Below are 24,797 nucleotides of genomic sequence, written 5' to 3'. Positions count from 1 at the left end.
CAAGGGCCTTATCCGAGGGGCTTCAGCAAGCTGGTACAAACATCCCACCAGCTTTTAAAAACGTGAAACAATTCAAACACAAAAGAGACCAGGCTCACTGGTCAGAGACTGGTGGCACCCTGGAGCTTTTGAAACCCCTCCTATTTGTCTTTGCTCAATGACTTGCACTTCCTGCTACAAATGATTCATCTTTAGTTTCTTATTTTTAATTTTATTATGACTTAAGTGAAGGTTACAGACCAGATCATCAGTTTGACACTCAACACTTCGTATGCATTTTGTTTCATCTATTGCTATCCCTTCAATGCACCATCACCTATCATACTTCCTCCCTGTGTTTCCTGTTCCCTCCCCTCCTACCTTACTAACCGCTGTCCTTGGGTGAATGCTGCCTTTTGATTTTACATACTTGATTATTCTAACATGGGAGCGAATTCTGTTTCTGAACTGAAGGGTGACTAAGGGCCATAGTCTTGGAAGGATCCCACCAATCTCTGTCCAGCTAATACACCTGTTCTCTTTGATGATTTTGGTGACATGTCTGTTGGTGTCCTGTGCCCATTTAGAAAATCTCAGTATTGGTCTTTTGTTGAGGTTTGTAGATCATCTCTAAAGATAATCTATTTCCTTGTTCAATAGTCATTGCCAGTTTTAGTACCTACTTTGTGCATTCTCTGTACTCGCAATGAAATCTTTTGATACACAGAAGTATCTAATTTTTGATAGGTCTCAATCATCTCATTTATTACCTTTGGTTGTTTATGACTTTGACAAAACGCTCCCTGAGTTTAGTGCTGCTCATGCACCACCTGAGCAAGGCCTTGCTTGACCTCCAGCTTATTGGGGGCGGGGGCAGATTTGAAGAGGCCCATAAAGTGTCCTTAGGGAAAATTTCCTTCATTGTTGCTCTAAGCACTTGCGTGTTGGGAGCAGTAGACTCGAGACTGAGGGGCTCTGGGGTTTATTTCCGGCTCTTCCACTATCACTGAGGAACCATTGCCAAGCAAGTTCGGTTTCTTCGGCTGCGCGTGGTGTCTGCCTTTGTGAAATGTGGGATGGCTGGGTGTCCGGGAGAGCTGTGGACTCTGCAGACACCTTTCACACACACAGGAAGTGGGGGTGTCCATGCTGCTGTGGTTCTCCCTGTCTTAAAGGGGTTACATCACGAGAAGAGTTAGGTAGCATTTCTTGGCATATGAAGTGATCGATGTGTTCTTTTTAATTATGAAAACCTGTGAAGGATCATTTTGAAAATGGTCATCACAACCCAGTGCGACGAGGCCAGGCTCAGTGCTTCAGGAATTTGAGGTCTTTAGAGGGTTGGAGGCAGGCAGTGGGATTCTAGCGTCTGCTCATTCCGTGAAGCTGTGGGCTCTACAGAGAAGAGCTGCATGCTTAAATGTTTAACATGATGAACATCAAATTCACATGCTGAGGCCATTATGCGCTGGCACCTACTTAGTCCATGTGTGCGCTCCCTGACCATTAACTGGCCTGAGGTTGAAGACCTCAGTTCAGAGGGAGCCCTTCCACTGGGGGATGTTCCTTTCGTGGCAGGCAGGTTGCGGCCCCGCCACGTCCCCCTGAGGGGGCAGTAGAGCTTCGTAAGCAAAGGGAATTTTCAAACAAGAGGAGCAGAATGTGTCTTTCGGAAGTCATTTTCTTCTTGTCACTCAAATACCATGAGGAGAGTTTTCAAGTCCCCCTTGCAACTTCCTAGATGAATATTCATTTCTTAAGTTTCCACCAGTAAAACCATTCCCTCTTTTTTTTAGTGGAAAAATATATAGACCCTGGTGAATCTGTTCTCTCACCTTGTTCTTTTTTTGGTATATCTATTCTTGCATCTTTCTCAGGGAACTGAATTTGCGTGAGATGGACAGTTGCTTCCCAGCCAGTCCAGTCCCTGAGAGCACAGGGTTTTGCTGAGTAAGAATACGTCCACATGAGTGGGATCCTGAGCAGGCCGTTTGAATCAGGGTGTTTCAATAGGACGGAAGGGTTTTAAAGAAGGGTGGTGCTGAAACTCCTTCCTGGCTCGGCACCGTTTCGGACACTGCCTGGGCAGCCTGCCCCTCCCATGTCCTGTAATTTCCCATGACTATTTATGGTCCCTACAGCCCTTCCCCGGCTTCCTTTTTTAAAAAAATGTCAACGGAATATGTGTTTCTTCAATGGAAAATGTTCTATTTTGGGGAAGCTACTTTTGCTCAGCTAAGTCACAGCGTTGGGGGAGTAGTGTGTAGGGCCAGACTCAGGAGGCGTATGATCGGGCAGTGTTTGTTAGGTCAGGATGAGAGCTGGGAGCTCTGGTCCTCGTGATAACCCCTGAATACAAGACCTTCTTTGTACCTGAGAGGGAATGTGAACGTGTACTTGGCTTTCATGTGCTTTCACATTAAGGAGGTCTGTAATGGTTTTTTCCTAACAAAGTGGGATAAACAAGACCCGAATCTAATGCGCTCCAACCCTGGGGACTTGGAAAGAGAAGTGTGGCCCAGGTAGATCCTGGTGAAAGGCCCGGCCCATGTGATCTCATGACCAGGGGGAGGGGAGCCAGGTCTGCTGGCGTGCAACGGGAGCTGGACTCAGGACCTGTCCTGGTCATAGTCCACAATCCACAATCCCGGGATCCTGCAGAGCCTGCCCACAGCAAGGCTGCTGCCTCAGCTCTCGGGCTCTGCAGTTGACACTTCCCTTGTTCACAGAACCTGGGGGAGAGCTAGGCCTTTTGTAACGATTGTCTTTATTTTGGGTTTAAAACATACTTTAGATTTTATCCCCTGGTGCCTCTATCATTTGGAAACTTTCTTTTTTCCCTTTCGTGCAAATGTTACTGAAGTGTAATATAAATAACCATTGCTGTCAAGTTAATTCTGACTCATGGTGAGTGACCCTATTGGGCAGTGTAGAATTGCCCCAGAGGGGATCCAAGGCTGGGGATCTTGATGGAAACAGATGGCCACAGCTTTCTCCCTTGCAGCAGCTGGTGGGTCGAAACTGCCTACCTTTTTGTACGCAACCAAGTGCTTCGCCACTGCCCCTGAGTTGTGGCCAGATTTTAACAGCACCGGTTGGTGGCTTTTCTCAGCGTGAGCTCCCCTGTGTAACCAGCAGCTCAAATATGAACAGAACATTATCACAGCCCCCAGGACTCAGAGAAGCCCCCCCCCCCCACCTGCCACCTAAGTAGCCACACCATGACTTCCAATGCCCTAAGGATTTAGCCTTTTAACTTTAAACACCACCCCCTTGACCCCCCCCTCCTCCTGCCCCAAGTCAATTCCAATTCATAGTGAACCTATACAGGATTCCCAGGACTGTAAATCTTTACTGGAGCAGGCAGCCTCATCTTTCCCCCAAGGAGCAATGGGTGAGTTTGAACTGCTGATCTTGCAGTTATCAGCCAACACCAAACCCACAGCATGCTCAGGACTGCCTTCTGAGTTCTATTCACCTGAGGTTACACGATTCCTGCTCGTGAGGGTTATCCTGTGGCTGCATGGAGTTATCAGTCTTCAATCACATTGCTGTAGACCAGGGGTATCAAACTGGTGGCCCTTGGGCCGCATGTTGCGACCCAAGGTATTTTTTGGGGCCCATGATGCTCTGAAATAAAATGAAAATAGAAAAAGTGTTATGAAGAAAAAATAGCACTTAGGGGAGATTGAGGCAATACCATACCCACTATTCCCTCGTTACATTTTATTTCAGAGCATTATCGACCACAAAAAATTACCTCGGGGGTCGCCAGTTTGACGCTCCTGCTGTAGGCCATCCGCCATTTCTGAACAGAGGAAACTCTCTCTTACAGTTGTGAATGTATGCCGGTGAAACATGGTTTAAATATCCGGATGAAAAGGGACTTATAGTAATCGTGTAATTTAGTAGCTGTTTGTTTTAATTCTATAAGAAAAAATCTCTTGTTTCAAAAACAGATTTTTGTTCTCTCTCTCCTTAATTCAGAATGTTTATCTGTCACTCCCCTCCACCACCAGCTAGAGAAGCTGCCCTTCCTCTGCCTTTCTGCTCTCACCTGCTGAGGGGGGCGGGGATGGGGTGAGGGGAGTTGTTTGTGCTCCTACTGTTCGGCCAGGTGTTCAGGTGCCTGTGGACTTACATGACTGTTTCGTGCCTGGTATCAGGCAGAAGCCATGTAGGATGTTGTACTCTAGTTTCCGTCCCCCAGCAGGTCTTGTGTTTTGTTATTGTAGCCTGAGATTCCTGAATGCCTCAGCGAACAGACTGGAAACGCTTCCCCCAGCCACACTGTCTGAGGAGACGAGCAGCATCCTACAGGAGTTATATCTGACAAACAACGCCCTCACGGATAAGTGTGTGCCCTTGTTAACGGGGCACCCCCACCTGAAGATCCTCCACATGGCCTACAACCGACTGCAGAGTTTTCCAGCAAGGTAAAGACGGCCAAACCCTGATGCACATCACCGAATTGCCCAAAGCAGATTTCCAGGTGCCTGGGGGGGAGAAGAAAGCAAAGCTGGTGATTCCTCAGCTCCCGTGCCCACCCCAACCCCCACAATTTCTGGCCACAGCGTGGTCTTTCATACAAGCCGGGATCAGTGTTCTCCAGAGAAATCTGTCCATTTACTAGTGAGAATGTCGCCAGAGGCTAGTTTGTCTACCCCCTATGGTGATTAGAAGGTGGACGAGGCTGGGGAGGTGAATCACTACCTGCCCGCTCTCGAGAGGCAATGGCGGTATGCGCAGCCGTGGAAATGAGTGGGCGGAAGTGGACATTGCAAATATCGAGTGGCTTTAGGGGATTATATTTTCAATTCCATTATATTATTCATGTCCATGATTTGGTAACGGTGGTCTCTTGTCCAGCTCTAAGAGACTCGGAGCACTCAGCCTGCCGCGAGGAGTTTGTCAGTTTCCACTTCACCAGCCTTGGCCCAATTTACAAGTTGGTGCTGGGAACACACACACACACACACACACACACACACACACACACCCCACACCACCCCGCAGCCCCCACCCCACCCCCCTCCGTGCCAGGACCTGCACTTTTTTTCAGGCAAGAACACGGGTACAGCCTCAGTGCTATGAGGTAGGGGGAGGCTGCCGCCTGTTTCAGCCCTGACTGGACGCACCACATTTTGTACTAGATAATTATTTTTCATGATTATTTTTCTTCCTCATTTGTAAGTCGCACGCACTGTAGCTCAGCATCCTCGGGTGGAGCGAGCATCAGAGGAATGGTAGACGCTGCCCGAAGGGCTCACAGAGGGCAGTGGCAACCTTGCTCTAAACTGTTTGTTGGGTGACTGAGATTATTTGTGATACATGAAGATAAGTGGGTGTTAAATGAAAATGTTAGATTCCTTGAGAAGGTTTTAGTAATACAGGTTGTTATAGAGTTTCCTTCCTTGACACTCCTGAGCAGGACTGGAGATTCTTGGGAGCACACTTGGAACTCGGGCACTGCGAGGCTGGCCCATGGCCCTGGCTTCACCACCACCGCATGTCAGAGGAGCGTGGGAAGTGGGCCTTTACTAGAAAACTGCTCAGACATGTGTGCCTGTACATCCTGCAGGTTCATTGCCAGTGCAAAGAGACCAGGCTCTCCGCCAAGCAGTTCTGACGGCTGCTGCTGACTTCTGAGCCCTGTTGAGTAGGACTCTCAGGGGGGTTCAGATGCGTACATTGTTGCAGGGGTAACTTCACTGGTGCACAGGTTTTCTATGACAAAAAAAAAGACACACTTCTCTTCAGTTCACCAATTTGAGGAGTTGTGGTGCCTGGTTTTTGGTTTGTTGTGGGAAAAAAGGTATTAAAGTTCTTTGAAACTCATAATCGTGAAGAAAAAAAAATACTTCCCTCCCAAAAAATGAAGATTACGGTGAACCTTTAAAGAATCACTAATGTCATAAGTTTCCCCTTTAGAGTTTTACTGTATATTAGCTTTCTTTCTTTATTAACATTTTATTGGGGGGCACATTACAACTCTTATCACAATCCATACATACATCCATTGTGTCAAGCATATTTGAACATTTGTTGCCATCATCATTCTCCAAACATTTTCTTTCTACTTGAGCCTGTGGTATCTGCTCATTTTCCCCCTCCCTCCCCACCCCCATCCCTCATGAACCCTTGATAATTGATAAATTATTATTTTCTCATGTCTTACACTGTCCAACATCTCCTTTCACCCACTTTTCCATTGTCCGTCCCCTGGGGAGGTGGTTATATGTTGATCCTTGTGGTCGGTTCCCCCCTTCTATCCCACCTTCCCTCCACCCTCCTGATATCACCACTCTCACCACTGGTCCTGAAGGGATCATCTGACCTGGATTCCTTTTAAATGGATTTAGGATTCGTGTATAATTCCATTCCCTGCTGGTTTTGTTTTTCTAGTAAAATGGCAAAGCTGGAAGAACTGGAGGAGCTAGATGTCAGCGGGAACAAGCTGAAAGCCATCCCAACCACCATCATGAACTGCAGGCGCATGCACACCGTCATTGCCCATTCCAATTGCATTGAAGTCTTCCCTGAGGTCATGCAGCTCCCAGAGATAAAGGTGTGTGCTTCCACCCCACAAAGTCCCCAGTTCAAGAAGTTTGCAACTTTGTTGGATGTTCTTAGAATGTAGATTCTCCAGTTCCCCTGCCTCGCTGGAGAACCTATGAGTTGGCAGAGAGCAGACAGAGAAAAATGTATTCCTGGGCTGTGACGCTAAGTAGCTGTATCATATGGGGCGAGCCACATAACTATCTCTTACCGCTTTCTCCAAATTGGTCGTCGTCTTTGGCCTATCTTTCCAGGGGACTGGGTTGGGGAGGTTGAGGCTCAAAGGATGTGTCAGATATTAGAGCCCTGTGTATCCCCTGATCCTGACTCACCTGATGAAGTAAAACATGCATGCCAGGATCCAACTAGTGATGGTGCCTTAGAGAGAGCCAGCATGGCTGCCAACATTCATTTCCACTTAGTGAGGTTGTCAGGACAGACACCATTGTCCTCACTGGATGACTGAGGACACTGAGATGGTAAAGATGAAGGGAACTGTATACGCAAAGGCATCAGTCAGTGGCAGCAGCTTTCTCTGGTTTGGTCGACTCAGGCCTGACCTGCATGCACCTCACTGAGATGAACGCCATGGAGAAAAGGGAGCAAACAGCTTCGTCATCTTGGCCTTCAAACCTCTCTGGTGGGCGGGGTGCAGGGGGTGTAAACGCAAGCTGTGATTTGTTTCTTTATGTGAACTTGGGAAAGTGGTGGAGAGCCCTCGTGAGGGTTAAGTGATTGCCTGCTAACCAAAGGTTGGAAGTTCCCATAGCAGCCGGTCGGGTGGAGAAAAATGGAGTGGTCTGCTTCCATCCAGAGGAGATGCGATGGAGCAGTTCTACTCTGCCCTGTAGGGTTACTTTGAGTCAGAATTGCCTCTAGGGCAACAGCCGGGGTATTGGGTGCTGGGGGTCTCAGGCTGATTTCTCTGTACCATGCACCAAGCTGAGTTACAGAACTTTGGGGTGAGCCTTTTGTTTGTTGGCCTTTGTTTCTGCACCTGCCCTTTAATGTCATAGAGCTTGGTTGCTTCAAGTGTGGGGTTCTTGATATACCCCAAGTGCATTCAGCCCTGTAGGACAGAGTAGAACAAGCCTCAGGGTTGACTCACCTACCTTCTGGTTAGCAGCCAAGTGCACTTCTAGGGTCTTAGGTCTGAAATACAGGTAGACATTTACTTTTTCTAAAGGATTTGAGTAGATTCTGTGAAATCTGAAACTTTACTATATGAAAACTCCTTCTCTCCAAGACTCTTGCTTGGAATCCTGGAACCCGCCCCCCCCCCCCCCAAAACCAATGGCCCCTTTTCCTGTTTCACTCCTTCCGCTGTTATGACCCTCTCCCTGTGCTCCATCGTGTTCGAGCATTGCTGCCTCAGGGAGTCCCAGTGTTTGCTCTCTGGCTTTTCCTTTTTCAAACACACCTGTTCTGCTTTGCTGTGGTTTTTGTTCTTGGGTCTTTGGGGACAGGGAGGCAGGAGGATGAACAATATCAAGTTCCCTAAATTTATGGTCCAACCTAAATTTATGGCCCAACTATAATTTTTTTTAGTTCCAGATAGATGATATTATTGGGGGGGGGGGTTGAGAATTGTAGTTGAATTGTTTTCTAAATCTGAATCGATATTTTTCATTCTTTTATATGAGGATATTTGAACTTGCTCTTATATTTAAACCATCCACAGGAAAATTCCTGGCAGAAATAGTTGTAGCATCTCAGGTAGTAGACATCCTAAACCCCTCACCATCAAGTCAGTTCCCACTCATACGGACCCTCTGTCGGGTTTGCAAGGCTTTGTAAAGCTTGGCAGGAGCAAGCATTCTCATCTTTCTCCTTCAGTGTGACTGGTGGGGTTGTACTGCCGACCTTGCAGTTAGCCATCCAATGCTTACCGAACAGCACCACCATCAGGGCTTCTATGAAAACTTCCATTGTATCCTTAAATGGAGGAAAATGGAAAGATGCACGGAAACAATTAGTCCAGACCTAAGACCAAAAGAACTAGATGGTACCCAGCTGCTCCTTTGTTGTTGCTGCTGGTGCTATAAGGTGGCAACCTCACACGTCGATTCTGACTCAGTGCGACCCCGTGTACAGCAGATCGACCTTACGTACACACGGCCTCGCCCCTTGCCAGCCCCACACTGGTTCTTATGTTTGAGTCCCTGTGCCAGTTCATCCTAGTGAGGGCCTTCCTCCCTTTTTTTTTTTAATAGTTTTATTCGGGACTCATACAGCTCATCACAATCCATACATATATCAATTGTGTAAAGCACATTTGTACATTCATTGCCCTCATCATTCTCAATCAGCTCCTCATGTTTCCCCTCCCTCCCTCCCCGCTTCCCCTCCCTCATGAACCCTTGATAATTTATAAATTATTGTTTTGTCATATCTTGCCATGTCCAACATCTGCCTTCACCCACTTTTCTGTTGTCCGTCCCCCAGGGAGTAGGTCACATGTAGATCCTTGTAATCAGTTCCCCCTTTCCAAACCACCCTCCCTCCACTCTCCCAGTATCTCTACTCTCACCACGTCCTGGAGGGATCATCCGCCCTGGATTCCCTGTGTTTCCAGTTCCTATCTGTACCAGTGTATTTCCTCTGGTCTAGCCATATTTGTGAGGTAGGATTGGGATCATGATAGTGGGAGAGGAGGAAGCATTTAGGAACTAGAGGAAACTTGGATGTTTCATCTTTGCTACATCACACCCTGACTGGTTCATCTCCGCCCTGAGACCCTTCTGTAAGGAGATGTCAAGTGGCCTACAAATGGGCTTTGGGTCTCCACTCCGCACTCCCCACCTCATTCACTATGATAAGATTTTTTGTTCTGATAATGCTTGATACCTGATCCCTTCGACACCTCGTGATCGCACAGGCTGGTGTGTTTCTTCCATGTGGGCTTTGTTGCTTCTGAGCTAAATGGCTGCTTGTTTACCTTCAAGCCTTTAAGACCCAAGAGGCTATATCTTTTGATAGCCAGGCACCATCAACTTTCTTCACCACATTTACTTATTCACCCGCTTTGTCTTCAGCAGTTGTGTCGGGAAGGTGAGCGTCATAGAATGTCAATTTAATAGAAGAAAGTATTCTTGGATTGAGGGAGTACTTGAGTGGAGGCCTAATGTCCTTCTGCTACCGTAATACTAAACCTATAAATATATGCATGTCGATCTATTTCCCCATCCTCATATATACATGCATTTGCATATGTACATGCCTTTATTTAGATCTCTATAAATGGAGGGGCTTCCTCTTTTATCACTGCCCCTCTACTTTGCAAGCATGATGCCCTTCTCCAGGGACTGGTTTCTCCTGACCAATTTTAGAAGGTTCAAAGTAGAGTGGGAGAAAAATGTGGAATGGAACTCAAAATCATGAGACCAGGCTTACTAGTCAGATGGAGACTGGTGTGGACCAGAAGTCATGTTGGTGGCTCAAATTTCAGCAACAATGAACAAGTCTATTAAGGGAGCAATAACCTTGGTGTGGTACACAAACCTTACTACAATCAACCATTTAAGCTCAAAAGTGCAATGTTTACCCAAGGGAGAAGTTTAGAGCTCAGGAAAGAAGGCGGCGGAGTGGAGACAGGAGGCACAGAGAAGCAGTGGTGGATAGAGAGAACTGCAGTGAGATGACACAGTGCAGGTGACTTACTAGATGGAAACCCCATGAATTTCTCTGCAAACCTTCACCTAATTCACAGTGAAGAGGTTTTGTTAAGTCTTCATTGTAAACTGAGTTACAGAGAGTGCTTTAGTGTCAAATCATCTCATTCATAGGTTGAGATGTTCCTGCCTATATTAAGCTTTTATTGAGTTAATAACCCTAGATCATATTCAAATTGCTTCTCAGAAGGAAAAACAAAACAAAACACTCTTGAACCAAAAGTGCAGTCCTCATCAAGTATCTCTTAAAAAGTATTAAGATTGTGGAGAGCATAAGAGCCTAGCAGGTAGTGTAATTAGAGAGGGAGAGGATCACGGGTGCAGGGAGTCCCTGACAACACAATGTATTCCAATCAGGAAGGACTGCAACTCTGCTGTCTCCCTTTGTGCAGCTCATCATTAGTAATGTGAACGTCTTACGGTGCTGGGACGCGTACTTGGCGGATGTGATCATGCTCAGATGTTCGCTCGCAGATGTTCATGGTTATGCGTTGCTGTTAAAAAAAACACTGCTTTATAGCAGGCTACGGCGGGAAAGGAGGTGCTTAACTTAGATCAGAAACAATTAGGCTGGCGTCCTTGGATTAGAGCCCCATGCTAGGTTGGAGACGATTCTAAAACAGACAGACTTCCCTCTGGATGCAGCTCATAGGGCAAACGGGCTCCCAGACCGCCACCTCCCGGGGCTCGGTTGGACAAGGCAGTGAGCAGCTTAGGTGCCTGGGAGGCAGACGGCCCTGAAAAGCAGAGATGACCGTGAGTGTGACACTCAGGTTCCCTTCCTCAGGGCCCTTGTACTGAACCAGGTAGAGCAAGTCTGTTTGTGGCTTACTCTAACCCTTCTCCAGGTGGATCTTCAGCAGGGCCTGTTCCACCATGTGGCAGGCACAATGCAGTGATTTAAAATGGCAATCATCATGAGCCTCGCGGGGCAGGGAACTTGGGGTTTAAGCCCCATTATTCAGAACTTCTGTGCCAGATGCTCTCACTCCTGAAGCTGCTTGGTTCTGTTCCTGGATGAGCAACGCCCTTCCAAATGTTTAAAATGCCCTCCAAAAGCACGTCTGCCTGTCGGCGCGGCTGTGTAAAACCACTCCAATAAGTGAGCGCACTCATCTCAGGGATCTGGATTGTTTAACAGGGAAGTGGAGAGTGGGTGTGTTTCCTATGCCACTCTGCAGAACAGTGGGTACAGGAAGTTGACTATCACTTGGAAGGAGTGTGGAGCGGAGAGGAGATGGTTGTGGAAATGTTTGCGGCGGAGTGGATGTGAGAGCGGGTGGCAAGCCGGGTAATGGAGATGACCACAGCTCAGGGGCCCAAGGGGTCACTTATGTGGAGAAGTTGCCCTGGTAAACCTCAAGGTCATTCTATGCAATGGAATCTAGTTGAGGTGCGGTTGTCCAGGAAATTTTAGATAGGGAGCCCTGTTGACACAGTCCTTGAGCACTTGGCTGCTGACCATGAGCCACTCTGGGGGAGGTTGAGGGAGATAATCTGCTTTGTCAAGATGGCAGCCCAACCCACTCTTTAAAGCAGTTCATCTCTGTCCTGTACAGTCGCTACTGGGCAGACCCAACAGGATGGCAGTGAGTATGGGCTTCTGGTGTTCGCCAGGGTCTTGGTTTCAGAGGGCAGAGGAAGGAATAAGCAGCATTTGCTAGCAAGTGGCCATTTAATTCACAGCTGTAGTGGCAGAGGTTGCAAGTTGGGCTGCTTACCTCAAGGTCAGCAGTTCGAAACCACCAGCCTTTCCAAGGGAGAAAATTGACGCTTTCTGCTCCCTCAAAAACCCCTAAGGGAAGTGCTTCCCTCCCCTAATAGGAAGCTATGAGTTTGGTGTTTAGTTTCGTGTCCCAGTCTCACCAGGAGCAGACCAGTGGACTCTGGGTAGTTCTCAGACTGGTGGTTCTGAGGCAACCCCAGCTAGTGTTCTGTTTTGTATTTTAAATTCTAGTTAAAAAATAATAATTTAACAGGTCTAATTTCCAAGTCACGCCGTTTTTTCCAGTAAATTATTACACACCTCAGGAGCCCTGGTGGCATAGTGAATTCCATGTCGGACTGCTAACCGCAGTTCAGTGTTCAAAACCACCAACAGCTCTGAGGGTAAAAGCTAAGGGTTCTACTCCCATAAAGAGTTGCAGCCTCCAAAACCCACGGGGGCAGCTCTAAGTGGCAGTGAGTCAGAACGGACTGGGTGACAGGGGGGCTGGTTTAGGGTTTAATTGCCTACCGGCCAGGGAGAGGCTATTCTATCTCCAACAGTGGGTCCCCTGGGAGCTCCTGTGTCTTTAGAGGGGTCCCTTTAGTGCTATGCCCACTTTTTGTACCGAGGGTTCCATGCCCCTGTGGCATAATGCAGTGATTTAAAATGACAGCATAGCTTACCTCACTGCTGTTGTGTGAGAACAGGGTATGATATGATATTGAGTGTGTGAAGATATTCTGCCCACAACACAGCTTTTCATTTTACCCAGCCTCCTCACCCCACCCTCCCAAGGAGCCTTGGTGATGCAGAAGTTAAGTGCTTGGGTGCTAACACAGCCTGTTGTTGGAACCCACAGCCGATCCGTAGGAGAAAGATGGGCCCCTGCTTGAAAACCCCATGGACAGTTGTAGTCTTCCCTAGATGGCATCTGGCAGCATCGACCTAATGGCAATGCTTATCAACCAGTGGATCACTTTGGTTATTTGAGCTTATTTTTATATAAAAGGAAGGTTTTTATTCACCTTTAAGATCCTAATTTTCTTAGAAACAGTTCTCCTTTACAAGCTATCTTGAGATCTTTAACCAGCTCTGTGGGTATTTCTTTTGTTACAGTATTACTAATCCGTGTGTGTGTGTGTGTGTGTGTGTGTTTGTGTGTGTGATCCTCCCGCTGGTCTAGCAGATTATACACCCTCTTGTCCAGCCACATTGCCTGTCGGCTGACTTTGTCTCCATTCCTGGTTCTCTGCCCAATGGAAATGTAGCCTCACAAGTCCCAGCTTTCCCAGCTCCGCCATACACTGTTTTCCAGCATGGGGGAGGCATTACTTTCAGGAACAGATAGAGCGTTTTAAGGAACCCTTGTGGCCTAGTGGGTTACAGTTTAGGCTGCTCACTGCTGGGTCAGCAGTTCGCAACGACTAGCTCCTCCTTAGGAGAATGATGAGGCTTCCTCCTCTGTACTCTGGTAAAGACTGATAGCCTCAGAAACCCACAGGGAGCAGTTCTGCTTTCTCCTACAAGGTCAATCTGGGTGGGAGTTGACTCAATGTCAGTGGGTTTGGATTTCGGTGTTGTCTTTTGGTTTGCTGTATTTATTCTGATCACTATCAAGGTCAAGTGCAGGAAAATAATTCTGTTGGCTCCTCTGCCGTCAACACTAATACAGATTTAGCAAATTTCAGTAAGAATTTTTGCTTTCTCTGAATACCACAGAAAATTCGTGTTCGTTGTTCCTTCCATTATTGTCCTTTTAAGTTTCTCTTGACATCTAAAATTAAGCATTGACTGAAAACATTCCAAGGATGTGTTTATTCACTAAATTAGGGGTGGGATTTATATACATCAATATACATCAGTCCATTCATTCCCTCCTATGCGAGGCTTACAATAAGCAGGTCTGTCTGCAGGTCTTTCTATCCAGCTCCTTTTCATCATGAATGGCCTCTTCTCCTTGTTTGTTGTGTTTAAAATTCCTTAGTAATTTTCATCTTGATGCTTTTTTTAGAGCTTTTATGGCCCAAACAGGCTTAAGCAGCCACTTTGCGAAAAATAAAATATCCTCTCTTTAGGGTATTTCCAGTCACTGCTTACCGTATATACTCAAGTATAAGCCGACCTGATATTCAGCTGAGGCACCTAATTTTACCACCAAAAGGGCATTAAAATGCTGAAAAACTCGGCTTATATACATATGGGAATTTTAGATGCCGAGAGATAGATAAAAAGCCAACGATGGGCAGAATAAAGGGCATTCTGGGAAGTAAGAATTATTACTGCATTTAACAACATGGTAAAACATTGACGCAGAATAGCCCAAAGGGTTCTTTCCTGCCCTTGACCTCTGTGGGGTATTGAAAGGTCAGAGGGACTTCTCTTGCAAGGAGAATGCTACTTATGTGGCCTAGCTACTTCTCCAGATATCTTGTATCCACTTTTTTTTGCAGTGCGTGGACCTGAGCTGTAACGAGCTCAGCGAAGTCACTTTACCTGAAAACCTCCCTCCAAAGCTTCAAGACCTTGACCTGACTGGCAACCCCCGGCTCTCGCTGGACCACAGAACCCTGGAACTGCTCAAGTAAGTGCTGCTCAGGGCGGGCGGGCTGGAGCGGCCCTGTTCTGATCCCTAGCAGTGTGTGTAAGTCTTCGTCAGATCATCCAACAGAAACCCTAGGCACCTGCACCCCTTTGAAGTGAAGTGATTTGAAAGTCTGCAGTTCAGGAAAGCGGAAGGCAAAACAAGATTGCAAGCAGCTATTCATTTGTACGTCTGGAAAGGTTTGGAAGAAGTGGGAAGAGCACAAGGAGGGTCCGTGCCGAGAGGAAGACGGCCCAGAAGACTCGGAGGCGAGCGGAGGTCTGGGACTGAGGTGCAGGTGTCCATCGGTGGTGGCGCCTGTGGTACCCAGAGGGACTTGTGAGAGAGGTGCTCATGTGGGGGAAAGGAGGCACTTGGAGCAAAGTCTCGGTTAACCAAACTGGGGCTGTAGAGCTAGTTTAGCACTGCTAAAGTTCCTTTTGTCTTTTAGGAAGCAGGGGTTTATTGTTATTGTTTCATTGCTGATGTTGTCAGAGAATTCTAGGTTGCAGTTTGCTGTTTAGAAGATGAAAGGTATTCTCATTAGAAAAGAGGTCTTTGTAAGAACATTCATCACAGGACACTAAATGCCCATCAGTAAAATTACATAAAGGAGATTGTTCCACATTTGAACCTTGTGATACAGCCATTACAATGCTCACATGAAACTACACTTCCAGTGTGATGTTACGTCAACGGGAAGAGCACAGAGAAATGCGTGTAGTGCACTATAACCCACTTTCCTCAAACATTGACGGTGTACAGGAGCACCCCTGTAAAGTGCCTGGAGGGACTGAGGACAAATGTGGAACTAGTGTTACTGTGTTACTGCGGAGCAGGCCATGGTGGGTGGTCTTTGTTTTCTTCTTTAAACGTTTCGGGATTTCCAGAAGGCTGTGTCATGTGATTGTGACTTAGAGCTGACCACTGTGGACATTGCCACCTATGGTCATGGTGTCTTCCATTTCTTTGTGCGCTCTTGGCAGACACCTGTGGAGAAGAGTTGAGCATGGATGAATGGCCCATCGCTCCTTGCCTTGGCTGTAGCGCAAACCAGAATTGGGAAATATTTAAGGGGACTCCTGGGGAAGATTAGCCCAGTACAGGCCTGTTTGTTGAGCTTTTAAATACTTCATGAGACAGTGGTTTGTAATACAGAATCAAAGACTACTGCTTAGGTAGGATGCAGGGCCCTGGTGCTAGGCCAGACCAAGGACACCTGCCCCAAACCCTGAGTCTCTGCAGACCTGCTTTCTCATCTCTGAGAGGGAAAGATAGGCTCTATCATTTCAGAGCTACTTTGTGGGGCTAAAAGCACACAGGTTCTCGAAATAAGTATCTCCTTGTCACAGGCCGCTTTTGAGTAATTCTGCAGAAATGACAGGAAATTTTTGTATCGAATTATATCGAGATTTGCTGATGAAACTAGCTAGTTAGAGAAAAATACAAGTTAAATTCTTAACTCACAGACAGTAAATCCCAGGCAAATTAAAAGAGTTAAATGTACAAATTGAAATAATTTTTAAGTCAGAAGAAATCTTAAATATATTTACAAACTACAAAATTACTCTTAAAGATAAAAAGAAGGAGAAAGGAAGTTAAGAAACCAATATGCTGACACTTGCTTTTAATATTTGTTATGTGTGCTTATACAAAAACTTTCATATTCTTATTATTTTCACATTGTTTACATTTTATATTATCTACACGGGCATACTGCTTGTGAAAAATACAGTTATCAGAATGAAACCCCTGTTAGAAATGCATGAGAAAATTTGTGTGCCTACTTTCTGACAGTGAACATGGAAGTTTTAAAAGTCCACCCCAAAAGCTACTTTGACCAAAATTAAAATGTGGAAAACAAAAGCAATAATTTTTCTTAATAGAAAATGTTCTTTAAATCACAAAGAAAAGCAACACAGACTAAAACAGGAAAGAAGCAGATGTTAACATTTAACAAAAGAAGTACAAATAATTACATGAAAAGATCATGCTCGGCCTTATTAGGATATCAAGGAAACACTCAATAAAACATTTAAATGATAACATGTTTTCTCAGATTGGTGCTGCTGAAGCACTGTAAATTGAAAACAGTTGTTCTCTGTAGCAGCATTTTTAGCTTCGAAAAATATTCATATCCTTAGACCTGGGTTTTCTATTGTAAAAAATATCATTATAAAGTAATCATCAAAAATAAGATTTCCGTTCAGCCACAGCAGTAGTCACCAACTTGGCACGTATATTTGGCACACCTATAACCTGACTTGGGGGAAATGTTCATGATTTAATTAGAAAAAGACACAAAACTGTACACTGTGTTTTTACACAAATGATGCAGTATGTTTTTTGCAAACCCACACAACCCCCGTCCCTTCCCTGCTTGGTTGCATTGTTTGCATGTGTATGTTATTTACATGGGCATGCTGTTTATGTGAGCGGTGCTGTTTGTGAAATAGAGTACACAGAGAGAGCCCACTATATATGCATAGGAAAAAACATACGTGTCCCCTTTTTGACGCTGAGCATATGTTCCTTGAGTGGGCTGGGCCACCATGGAGAAGCACATGTGTCTCATATGGGATAAGGTAGCCGCAGACAATGGAATCTCAGTGCTCTCCCCTGAAAATAGCACCTCTGGTTAGCATCTAGAAGGTTGTGGGTTCTTAATTACCAGCAAGGTTTCCGTGTCTAATGTGTTCCTGGTGCTGCTGGGTCTCAGCGAGACAGGAGTGAAAGCATATGGCGGCTCTCCCCTGGGATTGAGTCCAAGCTCTCAGAGACACTTTACCTGCGTAGGAGAGAGATGTGTAAGAGCCAACAGTCAGGCCAGTTCAGGCGAAGGAATCCTGGTGGCCCAGTGGTATATTTTGTTGAGCTGTTAATCCCAAGATCAGTTCAAATCCACCAGCTTCTCCAAGGGAGAAAAGAAGATTAAGTTCTCTGCCCCTGTTAAGACCAACAGTCTCTGAAACCCAAAGGAACTGTGTGTTTGCTGTCGGATCACTACGATTCAGAATCAGCTCATTGGCAGTGAGTGAGTTTCTCTCTTTGTCAGGCTAGGGAATGGCATTATTTTAGGGCTCTGTGTTCTATGTTCATCTGTGTCATTTATTCTAATAATGGCATGCAAGTAAAATTTTGCTGAAGATGATTTTAAAATAGTTGCAGCAGTGTGTCTCCTAAAAAATGCCAGAAATACAAGCCAAATACAGAAGAGGATGTGGAGGGGAAAATGTCACTGTTGACATCAGATGGCTCTTGGAAGATGCTTCTCCGTGTTTTATTGACTAGGCAGTCACATGCAGCTGTGTGGGTAGCATTGGGAACAATTGTGGGTAGCACTGGGAAGAATGGGAATTCCAGGACAATTCACATGCAACCCACCCTAGACCAGTTGTACACTCAGAACAAGGGGATGCTGCATTGCTTAAAATCAAGGAAGGTATCCTTTCGGTCACAGTTGTATCTTTTCACAATACTTACTCTGTCTGCTGAGCAAATAATCCAAGAAGCTGTACTGTATGAAGAACACTGCGACATCAGAAATGGAGGAAGGCTCATTGGAAACCTGCAATGTGTAGTTCACCCCAGCCCTCCTTACTCGAAGATTACAGGCTTCCTTATGGGTTCCACTTCAACATAAAGAAAAGAAAAATTCTCCCAAATAGACCTGTAGCCAACATGATGATAAACGGAGCAAAGCTCGAGGTTGTACAGAATCAGCACCCTTGGAAGCACCAGTCTGGAAGTCAATGACACATTGCTTTGGGCACAGCTCCTACCAAAGATCTCTGTGAAGCACTAAAAAGCAGAGATGGCACTTTCAAGGCAAAGGTGCACCTGACTCAAACCATAGTACATTCCGTTGCCTCAAATGCATGTGAAATCTGGGTAATGAATATGGAAGACTGAAGAAGAATTAGTGCTTTTGAATTATGGTGTTGGTGAAGACTATTAAATGTGTCATGGGCCGCCAGAGGGAAAAACAAATCTGTCTTGGAAGAAGAACAACCAGAGTGCTCCTTAGAAGCGAGGATGTTGAGAACATGTTATCAGGAGGGACTCGTCACTAGAGAAGGACGCCATGCTTCGTAAAGAGAAGGTCAGCCGAAAAGAGGAAGATGCTCCCCAAGGTGGAGGGCCGCCACGACGGGCTCAGGCACACTGGCAGATGTGAGAACTGCGCAGGATGGGCGTCTTCATTCTCTCCCTAAGGTTGCGGTCAGTCAGCTCCGACTCAAAGGAAAACACATTAAAAAATACTAATGTCTTTAGAAGTGAGTCTTCTGTTTTTCCTAAGATGTGTGAAGATGTAAGAATTTTAAGGTATACCTTAGGAATCCCATTGCATTCTGTACCATTTCTAGCGGGTAAGATGGTGCCAGGCATATGGAGAACAAATGGGTGATGGGCAGGCAGCCAGGCAACTCCTCCGCAGTAAGGAGCTTGAGGCTTGACTCGCTTACCACTTTGGGTATCATTTGTGGTAGACAGCCAGTGGAAAAGAGGAGCTTCAATGAGGTGGACTGACCCAGTGGGTACACCCCAGTGGCCATGATCAGAGCGCTCAAACACCCCTACTATTGTGGGGATGGTGCAAGACCAGGCAACGTTTCGTTTCTGTTTACGCCGGAGTTGGAGCTGCCTTGAGAGTACCTCACATCTCCAGTGACCTTATCTCTGATGTCTTTTTTCAATAAGAGAAAATTGAATGCTCGCTGATAATTGATAACGGAAACTTTTCCTTTAATCAAATATTTCAAAACCTCAACCAAATACACGGCACCACTTAGTTCTAGAATCAAAGTGAAACTAGTCCAATATTGATCTCCTTCCTAGAGCGGAGTCACTCCTCTTAAGGCTACTTAGTTTGTGTTACAATTTGGAGTTAATGAGCACTGACAGATACTCGACTCTCCTGGGGTCTGATACAGAGTGCAAGCCGCTAAGCGTAGAGACATAGGGTGTAATCTTGTTTAATTAATGGAGAGAGGGACTGGTGGTAATTTGCAGATATTTCACCATGTGGTAGCCAGCCTTTTATTTTTTTCTTTTAAGTAAAATTTATTTTTGTTGTTGAGACTGTACACAGGAGACCCTATGCCAGCTCAGCGATTCCTCCACGTACAAGTCACTGACCTTGTCAACATCCTTCTAGTTGTGCAGACATTCTCATCCTCCCTTTCTGAGTTCTTTCCCACCTCACCCTTCCCCCAGGAACCTAAACTCACTGCCCGCTAATAAGAAATCTGGGTCATGATGTGGAGTCAGTGCTGTCAATGTGGCCCCTTAGAGCTTGATCTTGGAAGAACACACTCCTCCAGGCAGACAGTCTTCAGAAGTTAAACTGAACTGTCTGCTTAGGAGAAGACTTGGCAAACACCCACTTGCCATTCTTCAGGGCCCCTCTATGAGGCTGCCGAGTCGGAGCAGTAGGCTCATGTTTAATGAGCTCCATTGGAAGGTTTCCTCCGTAGTCCGTCTTAGGTCCCGTTTGACCAGTCATGGCCCAGGGAGCGGAGGTCAGGTCAGAACCTCGGGCTGCGGGTTGACACCCACATGGCTGACTTACACAGGAGCTCCAGTGGCACAGGGTTAGGGCTGAGCAGCAGCCAGAGACTCAGCGGGTCAAACCCACCATTGGCTCCTTGGGAGAAAAGACCTGGCAGTCTGCCCTCGGAGAGATGGCGGCCCTGGAAGTGCTCAGACCTCTCCCTTGCCCTAGAGCAGTGGCTCTCAACCTTCCTGATGCCGCCACCCTTTCATACAGTTCCTCAGGTTGTGGTGACCCCCCCAACCATAACATTATTTTTGTTGCTACTTCATAACTGTCATTTTGCTACTGTTATGAATCGTCATATAAACATATGCAGGATGTATTAGGTGGCCTCTGAAAGGGTCATTAGACCCCCAAAGGGGTCACAACCCATACATTGAGAACCGCTGCTCTAGAGGCTGCTATGAGTCAATTCAGTCAGCCGCGCAGGACAACCAGTCCTTGATGACAATCCTGCCCTTGCTTTGTAAGTTGCATTTTATGATAGTTCCCCATCGTATCGTGGATGACCCTGCAGGTGTAAAAAGCTGCAGGAGGAGAGGGGGTAGTCTTTGCTCGGATATTCTAACGGCTTGGCACGCATACAAATTGGATTTGGGAGTGTTTCCGAATTCCCTCGAGTCGACTATACAAAACTGTGGCTTTGAATTTGCCCGTTTCCAAGCTGGATGTGCATGCTTTAAGAAGATACCCAGCCTTTGTTTTCCCAAGTTAACCTTTGTTTTCACAAGGCCAAGGTGAGAGCAGCCCTTTCCATCACCAGTGACCATCTAGCTGGCCTTGGCAATAACCCTGGCCAGCACGGCCTTGCCTGCTCTCAGTCTGCCCCGGGCCTGCACTGTGAGAGAAGGCTGGTCCAAAAGCCAGATAGTAGATGGGGGCCAGTGGTCAGGTGTGTGCCCAGCGGGGGGGTGTCCTCAGAGGTAGCAGTTTACCTGGGCTCACATTTAAAGACTCCTGTCCCCCTCGGTCTCTCTTCAGTAACATCCGCTGTTTCAAGATCGACCAGCCCTCAGCAGGAGATGCCTCGGGTGCCCCTGCTGTGTGGAGCCACGGCTACACAGAAGCTTCTGGCATGAAAAACAAGTAAGTTGAGTGGCATCCAGAGTGGGACCCTGCCTGCTGCCCACCTCACGTGGCCTTGCTTCTCTGGTGGAGACATGCCTGGAGATGCCCCCCAGGGGTCACTCCTTCCTGTTGGAACCCTGAGCCATAGCCCTGCATAATGTGGCGTCTTCTCTTGGTGAGAGGGGTTGCTGGGCCGCGATGCCAAGTTAGGACCCCGTGTTTGGAAAAGGAGCATGCACTGAAATGAGCCCCTGCCCCTCTGAAAAGCCTCTCTCTTTCCCAGAGCCTGTTTACCAAGGAAAACAGGCATCGTGTGGAAGGTGGAGTGGCCCGAGTGAGCCCTATTCCGCAGCACCTCCGTGACGGGCTGGGCAGTCTTTTTCGGGCCCTTTGCCCTTTGAAGGAGCCGGCAGCAGTTTGATGTTCGTTAACTCGGCATTAGCTGTTCATCTCACCTCTGGCTCCTGCCTGTTTTGCACCACCCTCCCTCCTGAGCTGTCCGTATCTCCAGCATGTTTGTGTTGTGAGACACTGACATTGTTGTTAGGTGTCACTGAGACACCTAGTGTGAGACTTCATGTACAGCAGGCTTCGTGAATCGCCTCGTGAAGAGAGGGGCTGCTGACATTTACTAGAAAAGAAGCCCAATTGCTGCTGAGTCAGTGCCAACTGACGGCAATCCTACGTTGTCCAAGGTGAACTATGGGCCACGGTTTTCGTTTGGAGGTAGGCCACCAGGCTTTTCATCTGAGTCACCTGTAGTGGACTAACAGCTCTGTCCTTTTGGTGTATGTACCAGGCAAGGGCTCCTAAAGCAGTATCCTTCTATAACTTGTCTTTATCACTTATTAGAGTAGGAAAAGGCCACAGAGTAGCATTGGCATTAGAATGGGTCAAGTGGAGAATTCCCCACCTGAGCTGTTGACCAAATGTGTAAGGCCTTCCGGTGGCTCCACTGGCCCCCAGGCTGAGATCCTTTCTGAGCCGACCACCCTGCATGGGATTGCTGTTGTCATACTGACTGCTTTCTCCAGGGCGGAGAAAGATTCTGCTCCAGACCTGGGCCTGCCCAGGGTGGCGGGGGGTCGTGTGTTCTGCAGAGGAGGGTGGTCCCAGGGGCTGCCGAGGAGAGAGCGCCTTGCCTTCAGAGTTTCTTTTTGAAGCTCGTTCTTTAGATTCCTGGACCTGTGTCTTATAAACACACCAGGAAGTGAACCTGCTTTCTCATTCCAGTTTACCTGAGGAGATGCAGGGAGCCCAGGTGTGGCAGCAGTGGGTTATGCATTGGGCTACTGACTGTGTCAGCAGTTCAAAGGCACCAGCTGCTCCAAGGGAGAAAGCTGAGGCTTTCTGCTCCCAAAGAGAGAGGTTGATTCTATTATATTTATAACTACACAGGGGTTCCGCTGCCCCAGTAGCACCCCCACCCCTTATTAACCCTTTGTTGTCGATTCTGCTCCCCACCCCCCAGCCCTCATGTAAATTAGCAGGGATCCGTTTACCCACTATAAAGCTGTCTGGGTCAGGTTGGAAGAGATGCTGTGTGTCAACCCACTGGAGCTGGCCAGATGGGCAAAGGGGCTAAGCTGGGCCGGGAACCAAGAGGAGGAGGGGGCACTGAGCCCAGTCTTCTTTGGTTGCAGGTTGTGCGTTGCAGCCCTGTCAGTGAACAACTTCTGCGACAACCGGGAGGCCCTGTATGGCGTGTTTGACGGGGACCGCAACGTGGAGGTACCCTACCTGCTGCAGTGCACCATGAGTGACATTCTGGCCGAGGAGCTGCAGAAGACGAAGCGGGAAGAGGAGTACATGGCCAACACCTTCATAGTCATGCAGAGGTAAAGGAGAGTGCCCGCTGCTCAGAAGGCGGCTGTCCCACCCTCCTGGGTTGAGCGTAGACACGAGAGGGCTTGGGCCAATGGCAGGAATTCTCTCTCTCAGAACTGGACCTCACAGTCTTGTCATGCTGCCAGGTTTATCCAGAATGTTCACCACAAACCGGGGGAACTCCCAAGGCCCCCGACACCCGGCTTCTCTGAAATGGTCCCGTTTCACATTCATGCCGTGCTGCCATGGGTTTGAAGCCGCGTGGGCTGAGTGAGCTTAGTGGTTCTCCCTTTTCCTGTGTTACCCTGCTCACTGTTGGAGACAACCCGGAGCCACTTCCCGAAGTTTCCACCCACAACGGCACTTTGTCACCCTGAGTGATGGGATATGGAATGCGGTTGGTATCTCCTGGGTGCTCAGAAGTTGGGAGTCCAGGCCCGAGTCACAGCCCCACCTCAGGGGCCACTCATCTTCACTTGTAGGGTGTGGGCATCTTAGGGTTGGTCTGACCCCTGGTGTGTTTGCTCAGGAGTCCCTTGGCTCCCACTGCATAGGAGTTAGCAGTACCTGAACGTCTGTTCCTGTGAGAATGAGGGGGCGGGGCCTGGAAGGCATTGCCCCCGTGGGACTTGCAGGGCGTCCTTGCCCCTGGTGAGTGTGGGAACTTTTCCACCGTGGAGGTGGATTGCTAATAGACAGTGCAGTGTGTGGATATTCTACATTAGATAAGACTGGTCCTCCAAACCCCACTGAGTTGGTCACTCCAGATGTGAACATGCACACTGCAAGCATCTTAGGAAAGAGCAGGGAGGTCCATGGTATAGAAGTACCTGCATCTGTGGGTGGTGTTGAACCGGAACCTGCCTGATTGAAATGGCCCCTCGGGTTCTCCCCCTGCGGGACGAGAAGGGCTATTTGCTCCCTGCCATCTTTGGACCACCCCTCTGGCAGGCTTGGTCACTGGCCATACCAGTCGACGGACTCCATTTTTCAGATAGGCTCCTATGGCTCCCGGGCTGAGGTGACAACCTCTCAGGCCACAGGTGTGTACCCATGGGCGTTACCCCGGGAGATCTGAGCCATGCACACTGGGGTGGTCCTATCCCTGTCTGGTTGGTGGTAGCCTTTCTGTGGAATCACCATGACATGTGAGGCTATATTTGGTTTTTCCTCTTTGGATCCCAGGAAACTTGGGACTGCTGGGCAGAAGCTTGGCGGTGCGGCCGTCCTTTGTCATATCAAGCATGACCCAGTGGACCCCGGGGGGTCCTTCACCCTGACCTCGGCTAATGTGGGCAAGTGCCAGACGGTTCTGTGTCGGAATGGGAAGCCGTTGCCTCTGTCCAGGTCATACGTCATGAGCTGTGAGGAGGAGCTGAGGCGGATTAAGCAGCACAAGGCCATTGTCACAGAGGTGAGAGGGGAGGAGGCCGTACTTCACCTGGGAGAATGGATTTGGTGCCACACCCATGGTGTCATAAAGCAGATTCCTCGAGGGACATACCTGAGGGCATTATTTTGCTGTATTGAATAATATAGCTCTTGCTGAATGCTTCTGCCCTCCATGGGTAGGAGGCTGAGGATGCTGCTCTCCCCGGCGATCACACTGTGTGCACAGATCTGAGCTCTGCCTCACACAGGGGATGACCTTTATACCTCAAACTTGTAAGATTGAGAACGGAACAGGCACTCCCAGGAAAAGGCCTTCTAGCTGGCAAATGGCCCAAGCCTTAGCTTGTGAGGAAAAGTGGTCTGAGCCCTGCTGCACAAAGCCAGGAGACCTCCCCCTCCCCCTGCCACCAGGAAGCCATGGTCAAGAAACTCAAGGAATTGACCCTTCTTTAAGTG

General features: G+C 47.7%; 1 protein-coding gene across 1 annotated transcript in view; it reads left to right on the top strand.

Annotated features, from left to right (window-relative positions):
- PHLPP1 (PH domain and leucine rich repeat protein phosphatase 1) overlaps nt 1-24,797 on the top strand; it is a 191,883-nt gene that overhangs the window by 164,551 nt on the left and 2,535 nt on the right. The window contains exons 11-16 of the mRNA XM_075532660.1: nt 4,215-4,415; nt 6,385-6,547; nt 14,367-14,497; nt 21,036-21,140; nt 22,766-22,960; nt 24,135-24,363. Coding sequence (XP_075388775.1) covers nt 4,215-4,415; nt 6,385-6,547; nt 14,367-14,497; nt 21,036-21,140; nt 22,766-22,960; nt 24,135-24,363 — 1,024 coding nt within the window. The remainder of the gene's footprint in view (nt 1-4,214; nt 4,416-6,384; nt 6,548-14,366; nt 14,498-21,035; nt 21,141-22,765; nt 22,961-24,134; nt 24,364-24,797) is intronic.

Source organism: Tenrec ecaudatus, chromosome 15 (genome assembly GCF_050624435.1).
Source record: "Tenrec ecaudatus isolate mTenEca1 chromosome 15, mTenEca1.hap1, whole genome shotgun sequence".
In the NCBI taxonomy this organism is placed as follows: Eukaryota; Metazoa; Chordata; class Mammalia; order Afrosoricida; family Tenrecidae; genus Tenrec; species Tenrec ecaudatus.
The sequence above is the reverse complement of the archived record's forward strand: the minus strand, read 5'-3'. Positions and strand labels throughout refer to the sequence as shown.